The sequence below is a fragment of the Xenopus laevis genome, chromosome 6S, assembly GCF_017654675.1.
Source record: "Xenopus laevis strain J_2021 chromosome 6S, Xenopus_laevis_v10.1, whole genome shotgun sequence".
Lineage (NCBI taxonomy): Eukaryota > Metazoa > Chordata > Amphibia > Anura > Pipidae > Xenopus > Xenopus laevis.
The window spans coordinates 104970735-104991464 of NC_054382.1; the positions used below are offsets into that span (position 1 = coordinate 104970735).

At 39.3% G+C, this 20730-nt stretch overlaps 1 protein-coding gene across 1 annotated transcript in view; it reads right to left on the minus strand.

The window, feature by feature from the left end:
• LOC100126651 (uncharacterized) overlaps positions 1 to 19311 on the minus strand; it is a 52132-nt gene extending 32821 nt beyond the window's left edge. The window contains 1 exon segment of the mRNA NM_001110751.1: positions 19025 to 19311. Within this exon segment, the coding sequence (NP_001104221.1) occupies positions 19025 to 19128 (104 nt within the window). The 5' untranslated portion in view covers positions 19129 to 19311.
• Between the last annotated feature and the right edge of the window lie 1419 nt (positions 19312 to 20730).

The window sequence follows — 20730 nt, forward strand, 5'->3', positions numbered from 1 at the left end:
ATTATAACTTCAAATTTCAATTCCACCTGTTGGTGGCTCAAACCAACAAAAATTCCAATGACGAAATCAAAATACCTTGAACACACATATATTTATATTCTTTAATTTAACACACCAATGTATCAATACAATCAATGGCCAAACAATCAGTGGCTGGCCAGTCTACTAACCCATACATAATTAAAAAAGTGAATAAATACAACATAAATGAATAAATGAGTAAAAATAATAATAATAATAAAGAGGGAACCTTGTGAATTCATACACACTTCTGACCACAATTCATAACACTATACCAATTTCAAAATTCAAACGAGCAAAAAGTTGTTGTTAAAAAAAGGGTTTTTAAAAAAGATGTCCTTCAAAGGTGGAACCACCATATCTGTAGCCAAAATAAATAGTCCAAGCCAAGAGAGCAGACTTAAAGGGCATGTAAAGTCTAAAATAGAATAAGGCTAGCAATGCTGTATTTTGTATACTAAATATAAACATGAACTTACTGCAGCTTGAGTACTGCTTGGCTGGGAAGTAAGGCGGGGGCTCCCCCTGCTGTTCATGATTGTTTCCCTGCTCAGCAGTTAGGGACCATCTGACAATTCCTATCCACAGCAGTAAACGAAGGGAGAATTTCACTGCATACAGTCAGGTTTCTTATAAAAACGGTACAGATTTTTTAATTAAAGTATATTGAAGATAGGTTTCTTTTTCATTAAAGAAAGTAAAAATGGGATTTTATTTTTATGCGTTTACATGCCCTCTAAGGTGTATTGCCAGTTATCTTTGCTGTTTTAGTAGTTTTTTTAAAATACTGTAATAGTATAGAACTTTCATAGGTTAATCATAAGAGTTCAAGTTCCACAACCTCCAACTGTGCTTATTACCACAGTTGATATGTTTGAGGCAGATTTTTCAAAATTTCAAACCCACAGAGAAGACTTAGAGGCACATTTATCAAAGGTTGAATTTCGAATTCATGTGAGTTTTTGTTAAACTCCCCTAAACTCCCATAAATTTAAAATTCGACCAATTGAAATGTGTTATTAAAATTGAATTTTTAAAACTAGGATGAATTAAAAGGACCCGAAAATTCGAATCAAATTTGATCAAAATCGTTTTGAGACTAAGAAAAGAACTCGAATGTCAGAAAGGCTGCAAACAGCTCCAAATAGATCCCTGGACCTCTCCCATTGACTTAAACAGCAATTCGGCAGGTTTTAGGTGGCGAACAGTCAAATTCAAAAAGGACCAGTGTATGATAAATCTCGAATATCGAATTCACATTTTTTAAAAAAACTCATCAAATTTGAATAACTCCCTAGTTCTGACCATAATTTTTTTTTCGAACTTTCTATTTGACACTTAATAAATCTGCCCCTTAGAGTGTATTGCTGATTATCTTAGCTGTTTTATTAGTTTTGTTGAATGGTATAGCACTTTTAGAATTTAGTAGTGAGAGTTCAAGTTCTCCTAGTGACATTAAACCAGCTTAAAGTAGAAGGAAAGGCTAAAATTAAGTAAACTTTATCAGAAAGGTCTATATTAATACACCAGTAAATCCTCAAAGTAATGCTGCTCTGAGTCCTCTGTCAAAAGAAACACAGCATTTCTTTCCTTCTATTGTGTACGAATGGGCTTCTGTATCAGACTTCCTTCTTTCAGCTTAAACCTCCAGGGCAGGGCATGAGCATGCTCAGTTTGCTCCTCTCTCCCTCTTCCCCTCCCTCCTCCCCTCCCTGCTGTAATCTGAGCCCAGAGTTATGAGGGAGCAGGGAGAGACTCAGGCAGGAAGTGATGTCACACCAAGCTAATATGGCAGCTGCTATCCTAAACAAACAGAGAGATTTTCTAGAGCTGTTTACTCTGGCAAGGCAAAGCAGTCTACAGAATAAATACAGTGTTATAGCTTGCACTAATGTGACTAATCTATTGGCAAAAAACTCGATATCTTTCCTTCTTCTTTAAGGGTTATTTTCCTGTGCTGAGCTCTGAGAGCTTATTTGTCCATTACTTTATGAATTCTGGTGCAACAGATACATGAAAAGAGCACAGAAAGGTATAGTATAGTTATCTGCAATGTTATGGACAAGACTAATGTGTACTGCTAGCTTAATGGCTTTGCCACTTACTTTATCTCGTTTAAGGTTCAAAGCCTAACATTTAACATTTCATTAAAGCACTTACGCAGAACAAATAGCCTTTTAAACTGTGACTCCGCTGCCCTGAGCATAATTCAATATACAAAATGTCACAAGCACTTCACACATGCGTGAGCGCTGCTGACTACACCAGAGTTGCACATGAGCCTCCCGTTTACATGTTTCATTTATTTCTGATTTGGGCTTAGTGTTCCAGGACATCACTATGGAAAGGAAAAGTGAAATTATAGTGGTTGGAAACCCAAAGAGAAACTTTTGCCTGATAAAAGAAAAAAATAATTCTGCACAATATATCATTATCAATTCCTAAACAGTCTCAATGGGTACAAAAGAATTGGCAATGTAATTGCGACTGAAATCAGAACCTGTCTGTCCCTTGCTATTTTCCGCGCTGTTGTTTTTTGAAGCAACGTTGCAGAAGCCTGCCGACTAACGGATCTATGGAGACACGTGCAAGGCATTGTGGGAAATGGAGCCTTGGCTGGAGAACTGACAACTGCTACGTTGTTTTAATTGTCAGAGAGGCAACTAAGAATGCAGCCTTCAGTTGCAATTATGAATAAAAACACTGGAAATATGGGATTAATATAGATTGTTTAAATACCGTTTTTTTTAACATTAGGCAAAATTGTGTTTTTGGGTGTTTATCACCTTTAACTAATGCACACTCAGAAGGATGTGCTGACAAAAGTTGCTTTTAACGCAGCAATCACAACCTACCCCAACAAAATAGCAGAAAAATATAAGGTACTTTCCAGTTACCATCTAGTATTTCAATTAGAGTGGTATGAATACAATATTTCCTTTATATATGATTCACTGTTGCTAAGGAACAGAACTCTGCGGTGCATTAACCCCATTTGTCCTCTGAGTTCATTCAGTCCATCCAGAGTCTACTCAAGTTCCGTCAGTCTTGGTTCCAGGGACAATATCAGTCACATTAATTTAGTGGTGAAATCCCTGTTTTATCCAAATGGCACATATTGTAAGCACAGGTATAGGGTCCATTATCCGGAAACCTGTTATCCACAAAGCTTAGACCCCATTTTAATCAAATAATTTAAATTTGTAAATCTTATTTCCTTTTTCTCTGTAGTAATTAAACAGTACTTTGTACTTGATCCCAACTAAGATATGATTAATACTTATTGGAGGCAAAATAATCATACGGTATCAGGTTTATTCAGTGTTAGTAGACTAAGGGGCAGATTTACTAAGCTCGTGTGATGGTTTGAATTTTTAAAAAGTTTGAATTTCGAAGTAAATTTTTGGATACTTCAACCATCGAATAGGCTATATTCGTCCATTCGACTTCGATTCGAACGATTTCGAAGTAAAAATCATTCGACTATTCGACCATTCGATAATAATCGATAAGTACTGTCTCTTTAAAAAAAACTTCGAATTCATACTTCGCCAAATTAAAGCTACCGAAGTGCAATGTTAGCCTATGGGGACCTTCCAGAGCACTTTTCTAAGGTTTTTTTGGTCGTTTCTAAAAACTCCCATCCACTCCCATAAACTCGAAATTTAAAAAAAACAAAGCCAATCAAAATGTATTTATAAATAAAACCGATTTTTTTTTAAAATGGGTGAATAGGATCGAATTGCAAACTCGAATCGATTCGAGTTTTTTTCACCAAAAATTGTTTTTTTTTTTTAAAAAAAGTCCACCAAATGACTCCAAATTGATTGTAGGAGGTCCCCCATAGGCTAATACACCAATTTGGCAGGTTTTAGATGGCGAATAGTCAAATTTGAATTTTTAAAAGGACAATACATTTTGAAATTTAAATTTCTAAATTTTTTCAAACTCAGATTAAATTTGGACTGTTCCCTAGTCGAATTACACTAAAATAAACTCTACATTTTCAATTCGACCCTTTATAAATCTGCCCCGTAAAGTATATAGATCCCAATTATGGAAAGACCCCTCATCCAAAAAAAACTATAGGTCCCGAGGATTCTGGATAACAGGACCCATACCCTTATTTAAGTGTTCTTATAAATAGAAACCTGTCTCCTGAGTCACTCTGTAAGCCAATCAAAGGGATGCTGAAGATATTGTAATGTAAGCAATGCAATTATTCATATACTGGACCTTTATAAGCAATATACAGGTATGGGACCTGTTATCCAAAATGCCTGGGATCTTTCCATAATCTGGATCTTCATCCTTAAATCTACTAGAAAATCATGTAAACATTAAATAAACCCAATAGCTTGGGTTTTCTTCCAAAAAGGATTAATTATATCTCAGTTTGTATCAACTACAAGGTACTGTTTTATTATTACAGAGAAAAAGGAAATAATTTTTAAAAATTTGGATTATCTGGATTAAATAGAGTCTATGGGAGATGGCCTTTACGTAATTCTGAGCTTTCTGGATAACGGGTTTCCTGATAACGGATCCCATACCTGTAGCATTTGCCCAAGTAGTGCATATTCTATCCATAGGCAGGATCTTCCACCCTAGCTGTAAAATAATTCCATAAAAAAACAATGTTTTTCCTGAAAAAATGTTTTTACATTTTTTTTTAATGTTATGTATACTTTCTAGTGCTCCCCTGTATATCTATAGCAGGTATGTTACTACGTAAGGGTCTCGGCTTCCTTACAACAGAACTGTTGTCTTTGGAAAGTCTAACTGTACCTGAATGAGTTCCTTGGGATAAGATTAATAGAGAGTAATGAGAGGTGAGCTGAGTGTCCCAGATAAGGTGCCAATTCTGATGATCAGCAGGTTTCTGTGCCAGTAACAGTAAGCACACAGTATACTGAATTTTGTGTTTCCTTTATTGAATTTACACAGCATTCATCCAATATGTTGCTGCCGCTGATGTTTGGACACCACTGACGTAGATGTTAGATACAGATTGGAATAGAGTGTACCTGGTGCACAGTATGTCCTGCTGGATCTCCTGTACCTTCTCCAGATGAATTACTGCCTCTGATCTTGTTTAACCCTTTCTTTAAGGAAGCCATTAACCCCCCAAAAATAAATATGTAAGTCCCAGATCATTGGAACCTCTGTAGGGACCAAGCATAGATTGCTCATGCTCAGGCCAGGATATACGTTGAATACTAATACGTACTTACACAGCAACAGCTATAGAAACTACAATTGTTAAAGGAAAATTGTCAGAACAAAAATGCCACCTGGTGGTAGAATATATTCCAGCAGCAAATGTAAGTTATGTTTGACCATTTTAGACATATTCTGCACATGTATACAGAAATGATATACCATTCACCTCAGTCACAGCTCCAGTGGTCCCTACTGCATGTACACATAAACGGTCTCTATTTTAATGTGTGGGAGAGAACCTCAGGGACAGAACTAGAGGTAGGCACAAGGGGGCGGGATAATGGGCAGGTGTTATGTTTTGGGTGGCCGAGGATGAGTAGAGTATAACAGTGCTTTATTAGCAGAGTCATGCAGCCAATACACTTCAACAGTAACTTCATCTCTAATGCTTTTAAGCATTATAGAAAGTCCTATGTACACAGTATAACTCTGGTGCATAGTGACACCTACAACCCGTTTGTATAAACACCACAGCAGGTACAACTTGAAAAGCCTTTGTTCTCCGCACCTTTTTTTTTTATTACAGGTTGAATTCTCCTTTTTGCTGCAAGTCTATTTCCACAAGAGACCTGCTTATCTTAAATTGTTACAATTGTTTCTTTCCTTACCTTAAATTGTTACAAAAGTCTCACCTGCCAAGTATTCTGGGCTCTCTGCCAAAAGCGAATTCAGTTTTAGAAACGTTGTATCTTTTTCTGGCTGTTCAGTGCAGGAGATCAAAGAGAAAACTCTGAACATTTCAGTAACAATCCGGGACTGCGGGTTGAGCTGTCAAAATTTGTACTGTCCCGAGAAAAAAGGGACCGCTGGGAAGTATGGGTGTGTGGAGTGGCAGGGGGAAGGGAAATGCTTTTGTTCTTCTTAGTGCTCTAGCACTTCAGCCCTGGGGATCTGTAAACGACCCCTTATGACCTCCTGAAATTCCAGTTGTTCATATTTACACTATTGAATTCTGTGCCAATAGATAACAGATAGATAACCGCAAAACAGCCGTGAGACTTTTCCACAATTACAGTATATACTAACTGTCTGAAGCCATCTTACTCCTGTTAATTATTCTCAACAGATTCTCATCAGTCGGTGCAGAGGAGCTTTAGTGGGTGATCAAATTTTGTGGTTTTATATTCTAAAGGTTAATTTTAAAGACATTAGTATTTAACGATCCCCTCTCTGGCATTCTCTGTTAGCTCCACACTTCATGGTGGAATAAGTACTGGCAGACCGTCCATCGTTTTTGCTCCCAAGATCTCACTGTGATCAGTTTCATTTTCCTTAAATGCCCTTTTTGGAGCTCATTGTATTTTCTTTATCCTGTTACTTTGCTAAGCATGGCAATTATGAAACCTTCTGTAAAGAAACACAAGCATCCATAGCTGTTCTGTTTTAACATGAGCTATTACAAAATATAAGGCATTTTTCTTCACAAAACCAGTATTTTCTTATGGATTGATAGTGTGACCATACAGCACCTTCTTGATACAACTTGTCCAGTTTAACACTGATGCTGCAAACTTCTCTCAGGGCTTTTCAACAACTTTGCAACTTCATCTATAAAACCTTCATCTATTTTTAATCTGTTCAACTTGAAGTTTTTTTTTGATATTTTCTAGATGGTTTAGTGGTTGGTCTTATTTAGAAGAGAGGCACCGCTTGCACAACCCGGCCTTCTAATCTGGACACGTGGTGCACGGTGATGGAGGGATCGGCATCCTCCAAAAAGTCAGAACAAGAAGAATTCACTGGCACACGAAGGCTGGTGCAAGCAGGGACAATGGGATATATCCCTGAAATGTTGCACCTATCTGCAAATAAACATGCAAGGGCTTGTCCCTGCTTGCATCAGCCTTCGAGTGCCAGTGAATTCTTCTTTTAGTGTTTGGTCTGCCAGTAAAGCCCTACAGCAGTGCTGCACTGTCATCTATACATGTTTATTACTTTATTTTTACCTCCTTATAAGTGTACAGGCTACAAATATCATTATCGATACGAAAGAAGCTTGCTTATGAAATATGCCCAGCAGGTCGGAACTAGGGGTAGGCAGAGTAGGCACGTGCATAGAGCGCAAAGCTGGGAAGTGCATTCAAACTGTACGGCAGATGCTTATTAAAGGGGATCTAAAATAAGGCTAGAAATGCTGTATTTTGTATACTTAATATAAACTTGAACTTACTGCACCAGAAACCTAATTAAGCAAATGATTTATGCTTTCAAAGTTGGCCGCAGGGGGCTGTCATCTTGTAACTTTGTTAAACATCTTTGCAAGACCAAGACTATGCACATGCTCAGTGTGGTCTGGGCTTCAGTTACATATAGTAACATAGTAACATAGTAACATAGTAAGTAAGGTTGAAAAAAGACACATGTCCATCGAGTTCAACCTTTTTTTTTTTTTTTTATTAACTACCTATCTGCAAGTTGATCCAGAGGAAGGCAAAAAAAAGGCAATTAGGTCAATTTGAATATGGCGGGTACATTAAAGTCGTATGGACGTCTTTATAAGAGATATTCGTGCAAATGCTTGAAGTGGTCACTTTGTATTACAAATGTCCAAGGAACGTTAGGAGGTTAAGCTCAATAAATTCTCAAAACAGCACAAGCCATAGAAGCTGATACAGCAAGACTGATTAATAATCAAAATATGCAGACTGCACTGGGTTTGTGGAAATTAATCTCTACACGGTCGCCGGCTGCTTTATAGGGAAACAAACAAAGCTGCTCAAGGTCAGAGAAGTAAGGTGGGCGCCCTCCCCCCCTGCTGTTTGAAAGTATGATTGTTTCCCTGCAGAGCAGTTAGGGGTCATCTAAAGTTTCCTATCTGCAGCAGTCAGAGCAAGTAATACAAAGGGGGAATTTCACTGCATACAGTCAGGTTTCTTATAAAAACGGTACACATTTTTTAATTAAAGTTTATTGGTGATAGATTTCTTTTTCATTAAAGAAAGTAAAAATGGGATTTTATTTTTTTGCCTTCACATCCCCTTTAAGGTGTAACATAACCAATGTTTTAGCACAGGAATCTGTTTTATTTGTTCTTGCTGCGGGCATTTTGTATTACTCTTGCACTGTAATTAACACAGGAAGAATGTGCAACAACAGCAAAAAAAAAAAAGCATTTACATTTAACTAAAGTTGTGCTTGATAAATTAAGTATACCATTTAGTAAAATATAAACCAAGGCCCGGTGTCTCCTTACCATATACATCCGCTGGCTGAATTCATGCATGCCTGAGGAATTTAGTTCCCAAATAACTAATGGTAGAATTTGTAGAATTCATTTGGGTACAGGAACATGCTGAATTCTTCATGTCCCTTAAAGGGTGTAATCAGTTGGCTGTCTATTCCACTTGCCACTGCACAATCACAAGGGAGCTCTGCAGATCAGCCAAGTGATACGTCTAATAATGGAAAGAACTAATAATGGAAAGCACGTGATCACAACACAAGCAGCTGTAATACAGGGTAACAAGTTCAGAAGCATTCTTACGACACAGACAATAAACGGAGAGCCTAAAGTGCTTGGGAACATCTGTAGTTCATCTGTAATGAGCATCTGAAGTAGTGTTCCTCAACTTATTTTAATGACCTTTGTGGGCTACTATACATTAGAAAATCAGTTATTATCCCACTTGTGTCCATGTATGTAATTAAAGAGGAAGTAACACAGGAATTCCCAGTCTATGGGGAAACCTGAACTACAGGATTCAACAAAGGTTCTGACCAACAATAACGACTGGCTCAGTCAAGACAAGCAACATGTCAAGTTTATAACATGTTTGTTTGCACAGAATAAAGGGCCTGTTTATTAAACGTCATTGGGGCAGATTCACTAAGGGGCGAATTGTCGCCAGCGAATGATTCGCCACACTTCGCGCCACTTCGCCAGGTTAAAATTCGTTACCACTAGGCTAATTCACTAAAATGTGAAGTTGTGTCCTGGGTGCTGTACTCTGGCGACTTTTCGCTAGCGTTAATTTGGCAGTGTGAGAGGTTCAAAGCAAAATGACGCTATTGATCGTTATCGAAACTTCGTTAGTCCTCTTACAATTAGGTCAATTTGAAAATGGCGGGTACATTAAAGTCGTATGGACGTCTTTATTAGAGATATTTGTGTAAATGCTTGAAGTGGTCACATTGTATTACAAATGTCCAAGGAACGTGAATAAAGACAAAAGAGATCCTCTAATGCCCTACACATAAACTCACCCTAAAATGAATGTTCCATGCCCCTCAAATGTCTGGGGATAAAATATTAACCACAAAAAGTTTAATAGTTAGGACTTTTGCAGGCAATCCCATTTAAAAAAAGGACAAGTCGCCAGTGTTTTTACAATTTTAATGCATTTCCGGCAGACAAGATATGTGATTGTGGAAGATGTAGCTTCATTTTAGCAATTTGCCTGGTCTGAGGTGGTGAAGTCAACTCTGGTAAAAGAGGTAACGTTCAGTAAAATTCACACTTAATTTGCGGAGTAACGCCTTTTCGCCAGAGTGAAAAGTTGCTTGATGATAGCGTGCGAATGAACCCTAGTGGCGCTCTCGTTCTCTAACGAATTGTTGCCTACACCTGGTAGTAAATTGACGATGTCCCTCTGGATGGGATTTCTGGCGAAATGTAGCAATCGTTAGCCACGTCGCCCTTTAGTCAATCTGCCCCATAAGATTTATCATACAAATCTTAAATATAGAAATCCAAAGATTTTTCAGTTCCTTTTATTTGTACAAGTAAAGTTAAGAACGAGTTTTTTCAGCAAATAAATGATAGCAATTGAGAAATAAAATCATAATAATTTTTCGGCATGTTTAATTGCAATTTTTTTCACAATTGAATTTTGAAAAAACACAAATTTGAGGACTCTTAAATTAAGCTCCCTTTTATGGGCCATATTTGTGTGTAATAATCACGTCATAGATACAATTTACTGCACCTTTTTTACATAGCACCCCATTGTATAAAAGCCAGCGAAGTCTTAAAACCAAAAGGTCGATTTAAAATTATATTTAAAAAGAAGTTTTGTAATCTTGTATAAATGCACAGTAATTCATATACAAAAGGTATTGTTATGGTAAAATACTACACAGACATGAGCAGTTTCATTCATCCAGCTGTTATATAGACTTCAGGAAATGCCTACTCCCCACACACTGTATTTCCTAAGCACAAGGGACTGGATCTTATTATGTAAAATAAAACTGTCAAACGTATTTTGGGGGATTAATAAAATGTCCTGTGTATAATAAGATGTGTATTGTCTAATGGAAAATGATCTGTACCCCAAGGCGTGAATCAACCCTTCATTTTCATGGGTACAAATGCAGCTTGAATCCTATGGGGCATAAGCTGGGGGAAATGTTTTCCCCCCAGCTTTAGGGTGCAGAAATTGGTGCAAAATAAGTGGTATAGAAAATGCTCTGCTGTGGTCCTAATGCATGTATTATACTGTAACCCAGAATTTTAGCACATATCCTCTTTATGCAGGAATTGATGCAATGCACCTTGATTGCTGAAGAAGTCCATTGCATAGTGAAGCATTTATAGCATTGTGTATACAATTGAATGCAGTGTACGTCCTCAGTTCTGGTGTAACCATTTGAAGTCATTGGGAGAAATTCACACAGAGAGAAATTGCCGGTGTGAAAAGCCAAGACCTCTTTTTACTCCAGAATTTTACACACATACTCCAAAATTCCCTACACATCTATATAACTAAATGTAATCGTACATTGCATATAATGGCTCTGATTGGCAAATTGGTGTGTAATTCTGCACTGTTTTCTTTGCAAGTCTTTAAAACTATGGCGCTATATGATCATGGCTGGGGGAGGACAAATTTTACAGTAAATGAATTAATCCACATTAATGACAGATGGCATTTATATTACAGGTATTTAGTCCATTATCCAGAAACCTGTTATCCAGAAAGCTCTGAATTACGGAAAGGCCGTCTTCCATAGACTCATTATAACAAAGTACCCCAAATTTTTTAAAATTATGTTATTTTTCTTTGTAATAATAAAACAGTACCTTGTGCTTGATCCAATCTAAGATATAAGTAATCCTTATTGGAAGCAAAAGCAGCTTAATGGGTTTACCGTATTTAATGTTTATATGATATTCTAATAGTAAAGATCTGATATCCGGAAACCCCCAGGTCCCGAGCATTCTGGATAACAGGTCCCATAGCTGTATTAATTGGCCTCCACTGTGAGTATATATTGTAAGTGTTTAATTCAAAGTATTAGCCACACTTACATTGGGGTGTGAAACTGGAGGCCCATTAAGGATATTAATAGTTCCTTGTTTGTAAAAGAGACTTGGGTTTTTTTTTAAAGTTCATCATCAGTTTATAGTCTTACCAGTGAACACCTGGTACATTGAATAATATGTGGACTACACTGCCTTACACAAACTAAGTTATGGCAAGTGAAAGTTAAAGATCTGTAACAGATACCAGACACACAACGGCAAGTGCAGCGGGGGTGACCCCTGCACGTTTATTACGTGTTTGACGTAATAAACGTGCAGGGGTCACCCCCACTACACTTGCCATTGTGTGTCTGGTATTTTTTACGGATCTTCAAGCCGACCTCTCTAACCAGCACCGGGCTTAAGCCAAAGGAGAGGAGGGGGAAAGAGGACCAGTGCAAAAACGGAACTAGAGGAGGGCGGCTCTGGCGCAGGACGCCCAGTCGGGCCCCCCGCCCCCTTCGTACGCCCGGAACTGGCGGGGAAACATGCGGCGGGCGGACTGCCGGGGGGCCCTGAGGGGTTGCGGGCCCTGGCCCACTCGCACCCCCTGCTCCCCTGGTAGTTCCGCCCCTGGACCAGTGTGGAAAGTAAAAGTTAAAGGCCGTGGACTCCTGGGCCTCAATGTATTATATAGACTGGTAAACCGCATTACTCATCTACCTATTCAAATAATGAATCATTTTTGATGATGATGATCTTTTATCATCAGTTTTCTGGTGAAAGATAAATTAACAACCAACACAGATAGCCTGTTTTAACAAATGCATTTTGTCACTAAGATGGGTTAAAGCGCAATCCCTTTCCACCTTCTGTTAAGAGTTTTTTTGCACATCTGTCCTCAGCTCCATACTTTCCCATCCAGCTGCAAACGGCTTCTCCTGCAGCAAACCTTCTCTAACATCTCTTTCAGTGGACACTTGTTGCTATGATGGCACTATATCCTGATTTCCTGCCATGGAAACTATGGGGCAGATTTACTAAGCTTGAGTGAAAAAAATATTCGAATTACGAAGTATTTTTCTGGGTACTTCAACCATTGAATTGGTCAAATTTGATCGAATTCGATCGAATCGAATGATTCGAATGATTCAAAGTAAAAATCGTTTGACTATTCGACCATTCGATAATCGAAGTATTGTCTCTTTAAAAAAAAACTTCGACTTCATACTTCGCCAAATTAAAGCTACCGAAGTGCAATGTTAGCCTATGGGGACCTTCCAGAGCATGTTTTTAAGTTTTTTTTTGATCTAATAAAAATCATTCGATCGATCGCTTAAAATCGTTCGAATCGTTCGATGGAGGTCAGGAATGTCTAAAGTTGCCCATACAACGGCATACAGTATATTGACTTTCCTAATGAGTCTACAATTAAGTGTCCAGGAAGGGCATGAAACACGTTTGCCTTTATTTGCAACACAACAATGTCATTATTGTTAATACAATTATTTTAAGCAGCATTATTTTCAACTGAGATCCTTTTTTTCTACATGAATATGTCCTAATATCCTGTCTGACACAATCAGTGCATTTATGAAACCTAAAAGGTTTTCTTTCCTAATCAATAGCTCAGTGAGGAACAGACCTCTTCTTCTATTAAATACAGCAGATATGTCTCACATGTGGCCCTCCAGCTGCACCAAAAACAGCTTGGAGCTAAAGATTACCCTGGAATATTAAATTTACTTAGAGACACATCATACATTTTGCACACTGGCTAATTATAGACCCAGCAGAAACCAACTACATGTTGTCTTGGTCCCTACAAACTGAAACACTACAACTCAGAATTAAAAAGGTCAAAACAACCCATCCCTCACTATACTAAATGAATGCTCACTGTATATCATGACACACCATTGACTTTTAACATGTTTCACACATGTTTACCTGACCCAGTCACCCAGATCTTATCCTGAAAGATTCCTCAGCTCATACCCAGGAAACGTAAAGCCTTATTTACTGGGATAACAGCCTACTCATTTAGCCTGAACAGCCAGGAATGAAAATTGTGTCTGCACTGCAAATGTATAGTATGCCTCCTAGTAAATGACTGCACTAGTAAATGTCATCTATTGCTCCTGTCAGCTATAAAAAAAATATATATATGGCCACCGATGACGAGATGACAGATTACATAGACATACACACATAGAAACAGAGATGAACAAATACACACATAGTCACATATGGGGCAAATTCACAAAGAACCGAAGTTGCGTCAGCGACAGCTTCGCCGCCCTTCGCCAGGCGTAGTTTCGCCAGCGATACGCAAATTCACTAAAATCCGAAGTTTCGCTCAGGGAGGCGAACGGTAGCGAAGTTACGCTAGCGTTAAGTCGTCAAGCAAATCGAAGTTACGCTAGCGATGCCTAATTTGCATACGCCGCCAAGTTAAAGTACAATGGACGTACAGTATATGTAGCAGCAAATACATTACACTACACAATCCTGGGAAAACTTCATAAAATAAAATAGAGGTGTTATATTGCCCTATACATGTGCCCACTGTATAGTTGAGTTGCCATATATTAGGAAATGTAGGGGGGAAGGAGGGTACCCCGAAAAAAATTTACGATCTTTTTCAGCCTATCACCCTTAAAAAAGGAAAAGACGTCAACGTTTTTTGGGCTTTTTTTGAAGCAATCCATATCTATTCTATTGCACTTCGCCTGGTCTGAGGTGGTGAAGGCAAGTCTGGCGCAAGAGGTAACGTTCAGGAAAATGCGCAAGTTAGTGAATTAGCGTAGGGTGCGAGGTAGCGCTAGAGTAGGTCCACTTCGCTAGCGAATTTACGCCAGCGCCCGTTAGTAAATCAACGAAGTAACAAAATGACGTCACTCTGGCGAATTTGCGCTAGCGTTAGCTGCTTCGCGCTTTAGTAAATTTGCCCCATAGAGGCAGAGATGAATAAACAACCAACCAACACAAATGAATAACTGAGTTTCATTGACTGACTTTTTACATTTTTTTAAAGCCCCCACAATCGATTTCTTGCAGCCTTGCGGCATTTTTCAGCCGTGCATGCGACTTTTCACATACGTTAGAGCTAACTTGAGTGCCTATACAAAATAAAAATGGAATTCAGCTGGTCAGAATCCCACAATGCCTTAATGCACTGCAGATCTGCCCTCTGCAAATGTTACACTGTTCAGTTCATTCCAGAAGTTGCTTTAAAATGTCATGGTGCCAATATCAATATGTTCATGTCACAGTGGATCTAACCTGTTGGAATGGCACATCATTCGGTTCAGTGCATAATGCACTAATATACAGAATAAGGGCTGTCGCTGTGAATTTTTTTTTTTTCATTTGGCTGAAAAATGTCACCTCCATTGCCAGGGAGAAATGGTCAAATGTAAAAGATCTAATGCAGCAGCATAAAACATAATGAAAACATTGATTTACTGTGCCAAGGACAAGCATTGGCCCCACTGGAGATTGGCTCCCCATTAAGGGGTACAGGGGGTAGTAGCCTTCTGTTGTCATCCTGTAATGTGATGCTCATACTACATTTGACTTGGTGTTCTGGGACATTTTACTGACCATTAATGGGTTCTGAGTAATGCAAATTGTACAATTTAGTTTAAGGGCAAAATATGTTCCCACATCAGAGCCATAAGTGTTTCAGCCCCCAGTTAGATGTTCACAAATTGTAAACTACTCTATGATTAAAATTATTTGCATTACTGGATTATAATATGAAGGCAGATCTAGTTTTTTTTACCTAGAGTATACAGTGACTTTAAGGGGTAGGATATCCCCCCTTTTGCTTGTTGCTTTAAAGGGGTGGTTCACCTTTAAGGTAACTCGTTGGGGCCGAAGGGTCGAATATTGAGGGTTAATTAACCCTCGAAATTCAACTAGGAATTGAAATCCTTCAACTTCGAATATCGAAGTCGAAGGATTTAGCGCAGATAGTTTGATCGAACGATCGAAGGATAATTCCTTCGATCGAACGATAAAATCCTTTGAATCGAACGATTCGAAGGATTTTAATCCAACGATCGAAGGAATATCCTTCGATCAGAAAAAGTTAGCCAAGCCTTTGGGGACCTTCCCCATAGGCTAACATTGACTTCGGTAGCTTCTAGATGGCGAACTAGGGGGTCGAAGTTTTTTTTAAAGAGACAGTACTTCGACTATCGAATGGCCGAATAGTCGAACGATTTTTACTTCGAATCCTTCGATTCGAAGTCGTAGTCGAAGGTCGAAGTAGCCCATTCGATGGTCGAAGTAGCCCAAAAAAAACTTCGAAATTCAACGTTTTTTACCTTCGAATCCTTCACTCGAAGTTAGTGAATCGGCCCCTTAGTGTGTTATAGAATGGTCAATTCTAAGCAACTTTTCAATTAATCTTCCTTACCGTATTTATTTTTTATAGTTTTGTAGTTATTTGCTTTTCTCTTCTGACTCCTTGCAGCTTTCAAATGGGCGTCGTTGACTCCCTTCTAAAAAACAAATGCTCTGTAAGGCTACAAATGTATTGTTATTGTTACTTTTTATTACTGATCCTTCTATTGAGGTCTCTCCTATTCATATTCCAATCTCTTATTCAAATCAGTGCATGGTTGCTAGGGTAACTTGGACCCTAGTTACCATATTGGTTAATATGCAAATTGAAGAGCTGCTGAATAAAAAGCTAAATAACTCATAAACCTTCAATTATAAAAAATTAAAACCAATTTCATATTGTCTCAGAATATCACTCTCTACATCATACTAAAAGTTATCTCAAAGGTAAACAATCCCTTTAATTAAAATATATTTGTGGGGTTTTTTTGCACATAACTAGACAACTAGTGCAAGTGAAAACTAAAGTCACATTCTACTTCCTGATCTCTACAAGCACAATCAATACTTACAGGAATTGTTCAGTGTAAAAATAAAAACTGGGTAAATAGATAGGATGTGCAAAATATAAATGTTTCTAATATAGTTAGTTAGCCAAAAATGTAATGTATAAAGGCTGGAGTGACTGGATGTCTAATGTAATAGTCAGAACACTACTTCCTGCTTTTCAGCTCTCTGGTGACCAAGCAGTAACCAATCAGTGACTTGGGGGGGCACATCTGAACTGAATGCTAAGGATCAATTGCAAACTCACTGAACAGATATGTCCCATGTGGCCCCCCTTTACGTCTCTGACTTACTCCGAGTTAGAGTAGTGTTCTGGCTATTATGTTAGACATCTAGTCACTCCAGCCTTTATACATTACATTTTTGCCTAACAAACTATATTAGAATTTTTTTTATTTTGCACAGCCTATCTATTTACACCAGTTTTTATTTTTATACACTGAACTGTTCTTTTAAAGGGAACCTCTCACAGACACATAAAAAGCTGTATAATGAGTCATGTTCAAATTAAACATGAAAACCAAATTCTTTTTTTTTTTTCTTCATTAAAACATTCATACCTGTTATAAACATATTTCAAATTAGCTGCTGTCAATAATATATTCTGATGGAACTTATCATTCTGGAGGCTGTTGTTGTACCCCCATACATGAACGGAAAAGCTGCCAACTTTTTTAGGAGTGGCAAGTGAGCAGCCAATAATAACAAACTAGGGATGCATTGAATCCAGGCCCGGATTTGTGGTGAGGCCACAAAGGTCCGGGCCTAGGGCGGCAATGTATTAGAGGCGCTAGGACCACACGTCATAGGGTGCCTGCTGTCTGAATCCATCCCTGACTGAATCCAGAATTCGGTTCAGGATTTGGCCAGGATTCTGCCTTTTTCAGCAGGATTCGGCTTCAGCCGAATCCTTCTGCCTGGCCAAACCGAATCTGAATCATAATTTGCATATGTAAATTAGGGGCGGGAAGGGAAAAAAACGTTTTCCCATTCCCACCCCTAATTTGCATATGCAAATTAGGATCCGGTTCGGTATTCGGCCGTATCTTTCGCAAAGGATTTGGGGGTTTGGCCGAATCCAAAATAGTGTATTCAGTGTATCCCTACATATAACCCAGTCAGGCAACATTGCTCCACCTGTTAATGAACCTGTATAGAAATAGAACATATACCCACCAAAACATTATCAATTCCTTCCCCAAATTGGAACAGGTATTCCCTGTGAGCTGTGGGTCTGAGTTGTTGAGTTCAGAAAGAGAAAGTCACAAACCAACTTGTGGAAGATGCCAGAAGGTTTCTTCCACTGCACAAGTTGGTCTGTGACTTCCTCACTTAACATACAGAATTTCAAGGTTCCTGCCCTAAGTAAAATTTGAAAAAGATATATTAAAACTGGGGCAGGAATGTATGTTTTTAAATAAAAAATGGTTCTATTCCTGTTCTTCTTCCACAGAACCAATTGCCATGACTAATTTTTCCTGAACTCTAGGGGGAAAATTCACTAACTTCTGGAAATTCGCCAGCGACGGCTTAGCTCACATCGTCACATTTTTGCCAGGCGAAAATTCGCCAGGACAGCACTAATTCACTAAAATGTGAAGTTGCATCCAGGGCGCCGAACGATGGCGAAGTTTCACTAGCGTTAATTCGGCAAGCAAAGCGAAGTTGCACTAGCGTTGGCTAATTTGGATGCGGCGGGAAGTTAATAAAATAAAGTTGTGATAATGCCCTACACATGAGCCCAGAGTATAGTTTATGTGCCATATGTTAGGAAATGTATGGGGGAAGCCGGGTACCCTAAAAAAAATTTACGATCTTTTGCAGCCTATCACCCTGAAAAACTGAAAAGTCGCCAGCGTTTTTTGGGATTGCACTTCGCCTGGTCTGAGGTGGCGAAGGCAAGTCTGGTGCAAGAGTTAACGTTCATTAAAATCCACATCTTGCGTAGTTACGTCCATTTGTCAGAGTGAAAATTCACCTGGCGTTAGAGTGTGAAGTAGCGCTAGAGTCTATCTCCTTCGCTAGTGAATTTACGCCAGCGCCCGTTAGTAAATCGGCGAAGTCACGAAATGACATCACGCTGGCAAATTTTCGCCAGCGTTAGTCACTTCGCCTTTTAGTAAATTTGCCCCTAGATGTTTATAGAATCACATGGGATCCCCTAGTTGTACAGCTGGGTGCAATATAGAAGGAAATTTTTTACCTTGGATCACCTAAATTAGATTACATGAAGCTGACTCCAAACGAAGTAACTATCGGTTGTTTAAATTCTCAGGACCCCATTCCCCACCTCACCTACATGTATTGATCACCTCTAGATAAAATTCTGAGCACAGATGTCAGAAAGTAAGTTGAGCTGGGTTAGAAGTAGTTCTAGTTAAACCCTACGAGGGTAAATGAGTATGCTTTCCCCCCTCCCCCCGTAAAAAAATAAAATACATTTCTAGACAGCTGATACTGAATAAAGCTACAAATATCCATAAATGCAAAACTAACAGACAGTGAAATAACAGTTATCATGTTTGAGTAGTATTCTGCACAATTTATCTCATAGCAAAAACTGCACAGACAAAAGACCGCTGAGTGCAGGCCTGTAAGAGACTGTTGGAGACAGATAGAAAGCAAAGACAAAGGTAAAAACAAAGGTAACTTGAAGGAAACAGCAGAACATCTTACCCTGAATATTGGTTATTGTACAGGTGGCACTGTCCAGGCAGCAAAGCACAGGAGAGGAGGAGGAAGAGCGGGACGAGGTGCTGAGCCCCCCATGTGCAGAACATGATCTCGCGCTCACACAGCAGAACCTCAGAGTTGCCAGATATGAATGAGACCACCACTGCTAAGCATCCATATGTTCAGTTCTCTGGGGAGAAGTGCTGGTGGGGGGAAGTGGGCTCTTTGTAGTGCTGGATGAAATTCAGCAGCAGAAGAAACTCTGTGGAAATGAAGCCGTGACTTGCTACTATGGACGGATTTGTGAAAGTGGGAAGACCTTGCACTCATTTAAGGATTTTGGTGTTCCTGACACTCAGCCAGGATTCGTTAAGATGAGACAGAGGGGGGTAGGAGACATGTGACTGCAGTGAGGAGGCACATATATTAACTCCACAGAAGACCTCTGTATGTTTGTTAATCACCTAGTGACTTACTTTGCCTTGGAATTTGTTATGTGGTTCATTTCTTCCACTCCACCGCAGACTGTACATTTGCTGATCTTGTCTTTCATTAGTCGTTACAAATGTTCTTTGGCAAAGGAGCAAGTCGGACACTATGAAACAAAGTGGAAAAAGAAAAACGTTAGAAACCTGTACAGACTGCTTTGTGTCTTGCTAGTTTAATCTCACCGCCCTCTGTTTGACGATTACTGAAAACTTAAGTAGTTTATTTCATTTTATACACTGCAGTCACTGGAATATTAATGTTTGTGTTCCCCTCCATATATGCCTTGTCAGTAAAATGACTCCTTGCACCTACAGACCTTAAAACTAAAGCTTCTGCTCCCCTCCCGCACACTTTGAGTTGCTAATAATACGGAAATTTGTATTTGGTTTCCCTGCTGTGCCTTTATATTCTGATTTATGTTCACAAGAGAGAGACACAATATCATTTTTTGACAGATAAGGATAAGAAGTACAAAGAACAGCGGGTAGGGCCAGGAAAAACATTCCCACCATCAGTAATTACTTGTTCCCATACTACTAAGGTACTGTGGACCTCACCTCACAGGGCCCCAATTATTAGCCCACTGGTCACATAGGCCAGTGAGCCTATTGACATTATTGGCATTGGCTTATTGGCACAGCCAAGCCTAGATCTGCTTTGGTCACCCCTCAGTTATGACAAAACTGCACCCATGAACCACCCAGACCCTGCCTACTCAGACAAGTTCTGCCCCTTTCATGATGCAAGAGTCTTACGGCCGGCACCCAATACCAGAACAAGTGCCAAGCACCCTGGTCTCGGCTCGGCTTCACCAGTAGTGTGACCACCGTTGGGCTTCGGGAGGAACCCTTAGCTTACTTGGGTGCCACCTGGACTTAACGAGGGGTACAAGGCGAGATGTTCTGGCTGGCAAAGGGGCACGGCTGGAAGCAGAGTCTTTTGGGCAAGTGGATGGTCAGACAGGCTGGGTCGAGGCAGGCGGATATCAGAATCGTCAGGCAGGCAAGGGTCAAAACTGGGTAGTCAATCAAAGGGTTAAGCAGGAGAGTAGTCGTAGGCAGGCGAGGGTCAGGATACAGATTGGAGAGTAGTCAGGAACAGGCAGGGTCAAACACAGATAAACAGATAAGAATTTTCAAGACAGATGCACAAGGCTCAGGTAAACCACTAGAACAAGTTCTATCATGGGCACTGGCTGGGAGTTAGAATGGGCCTTATAT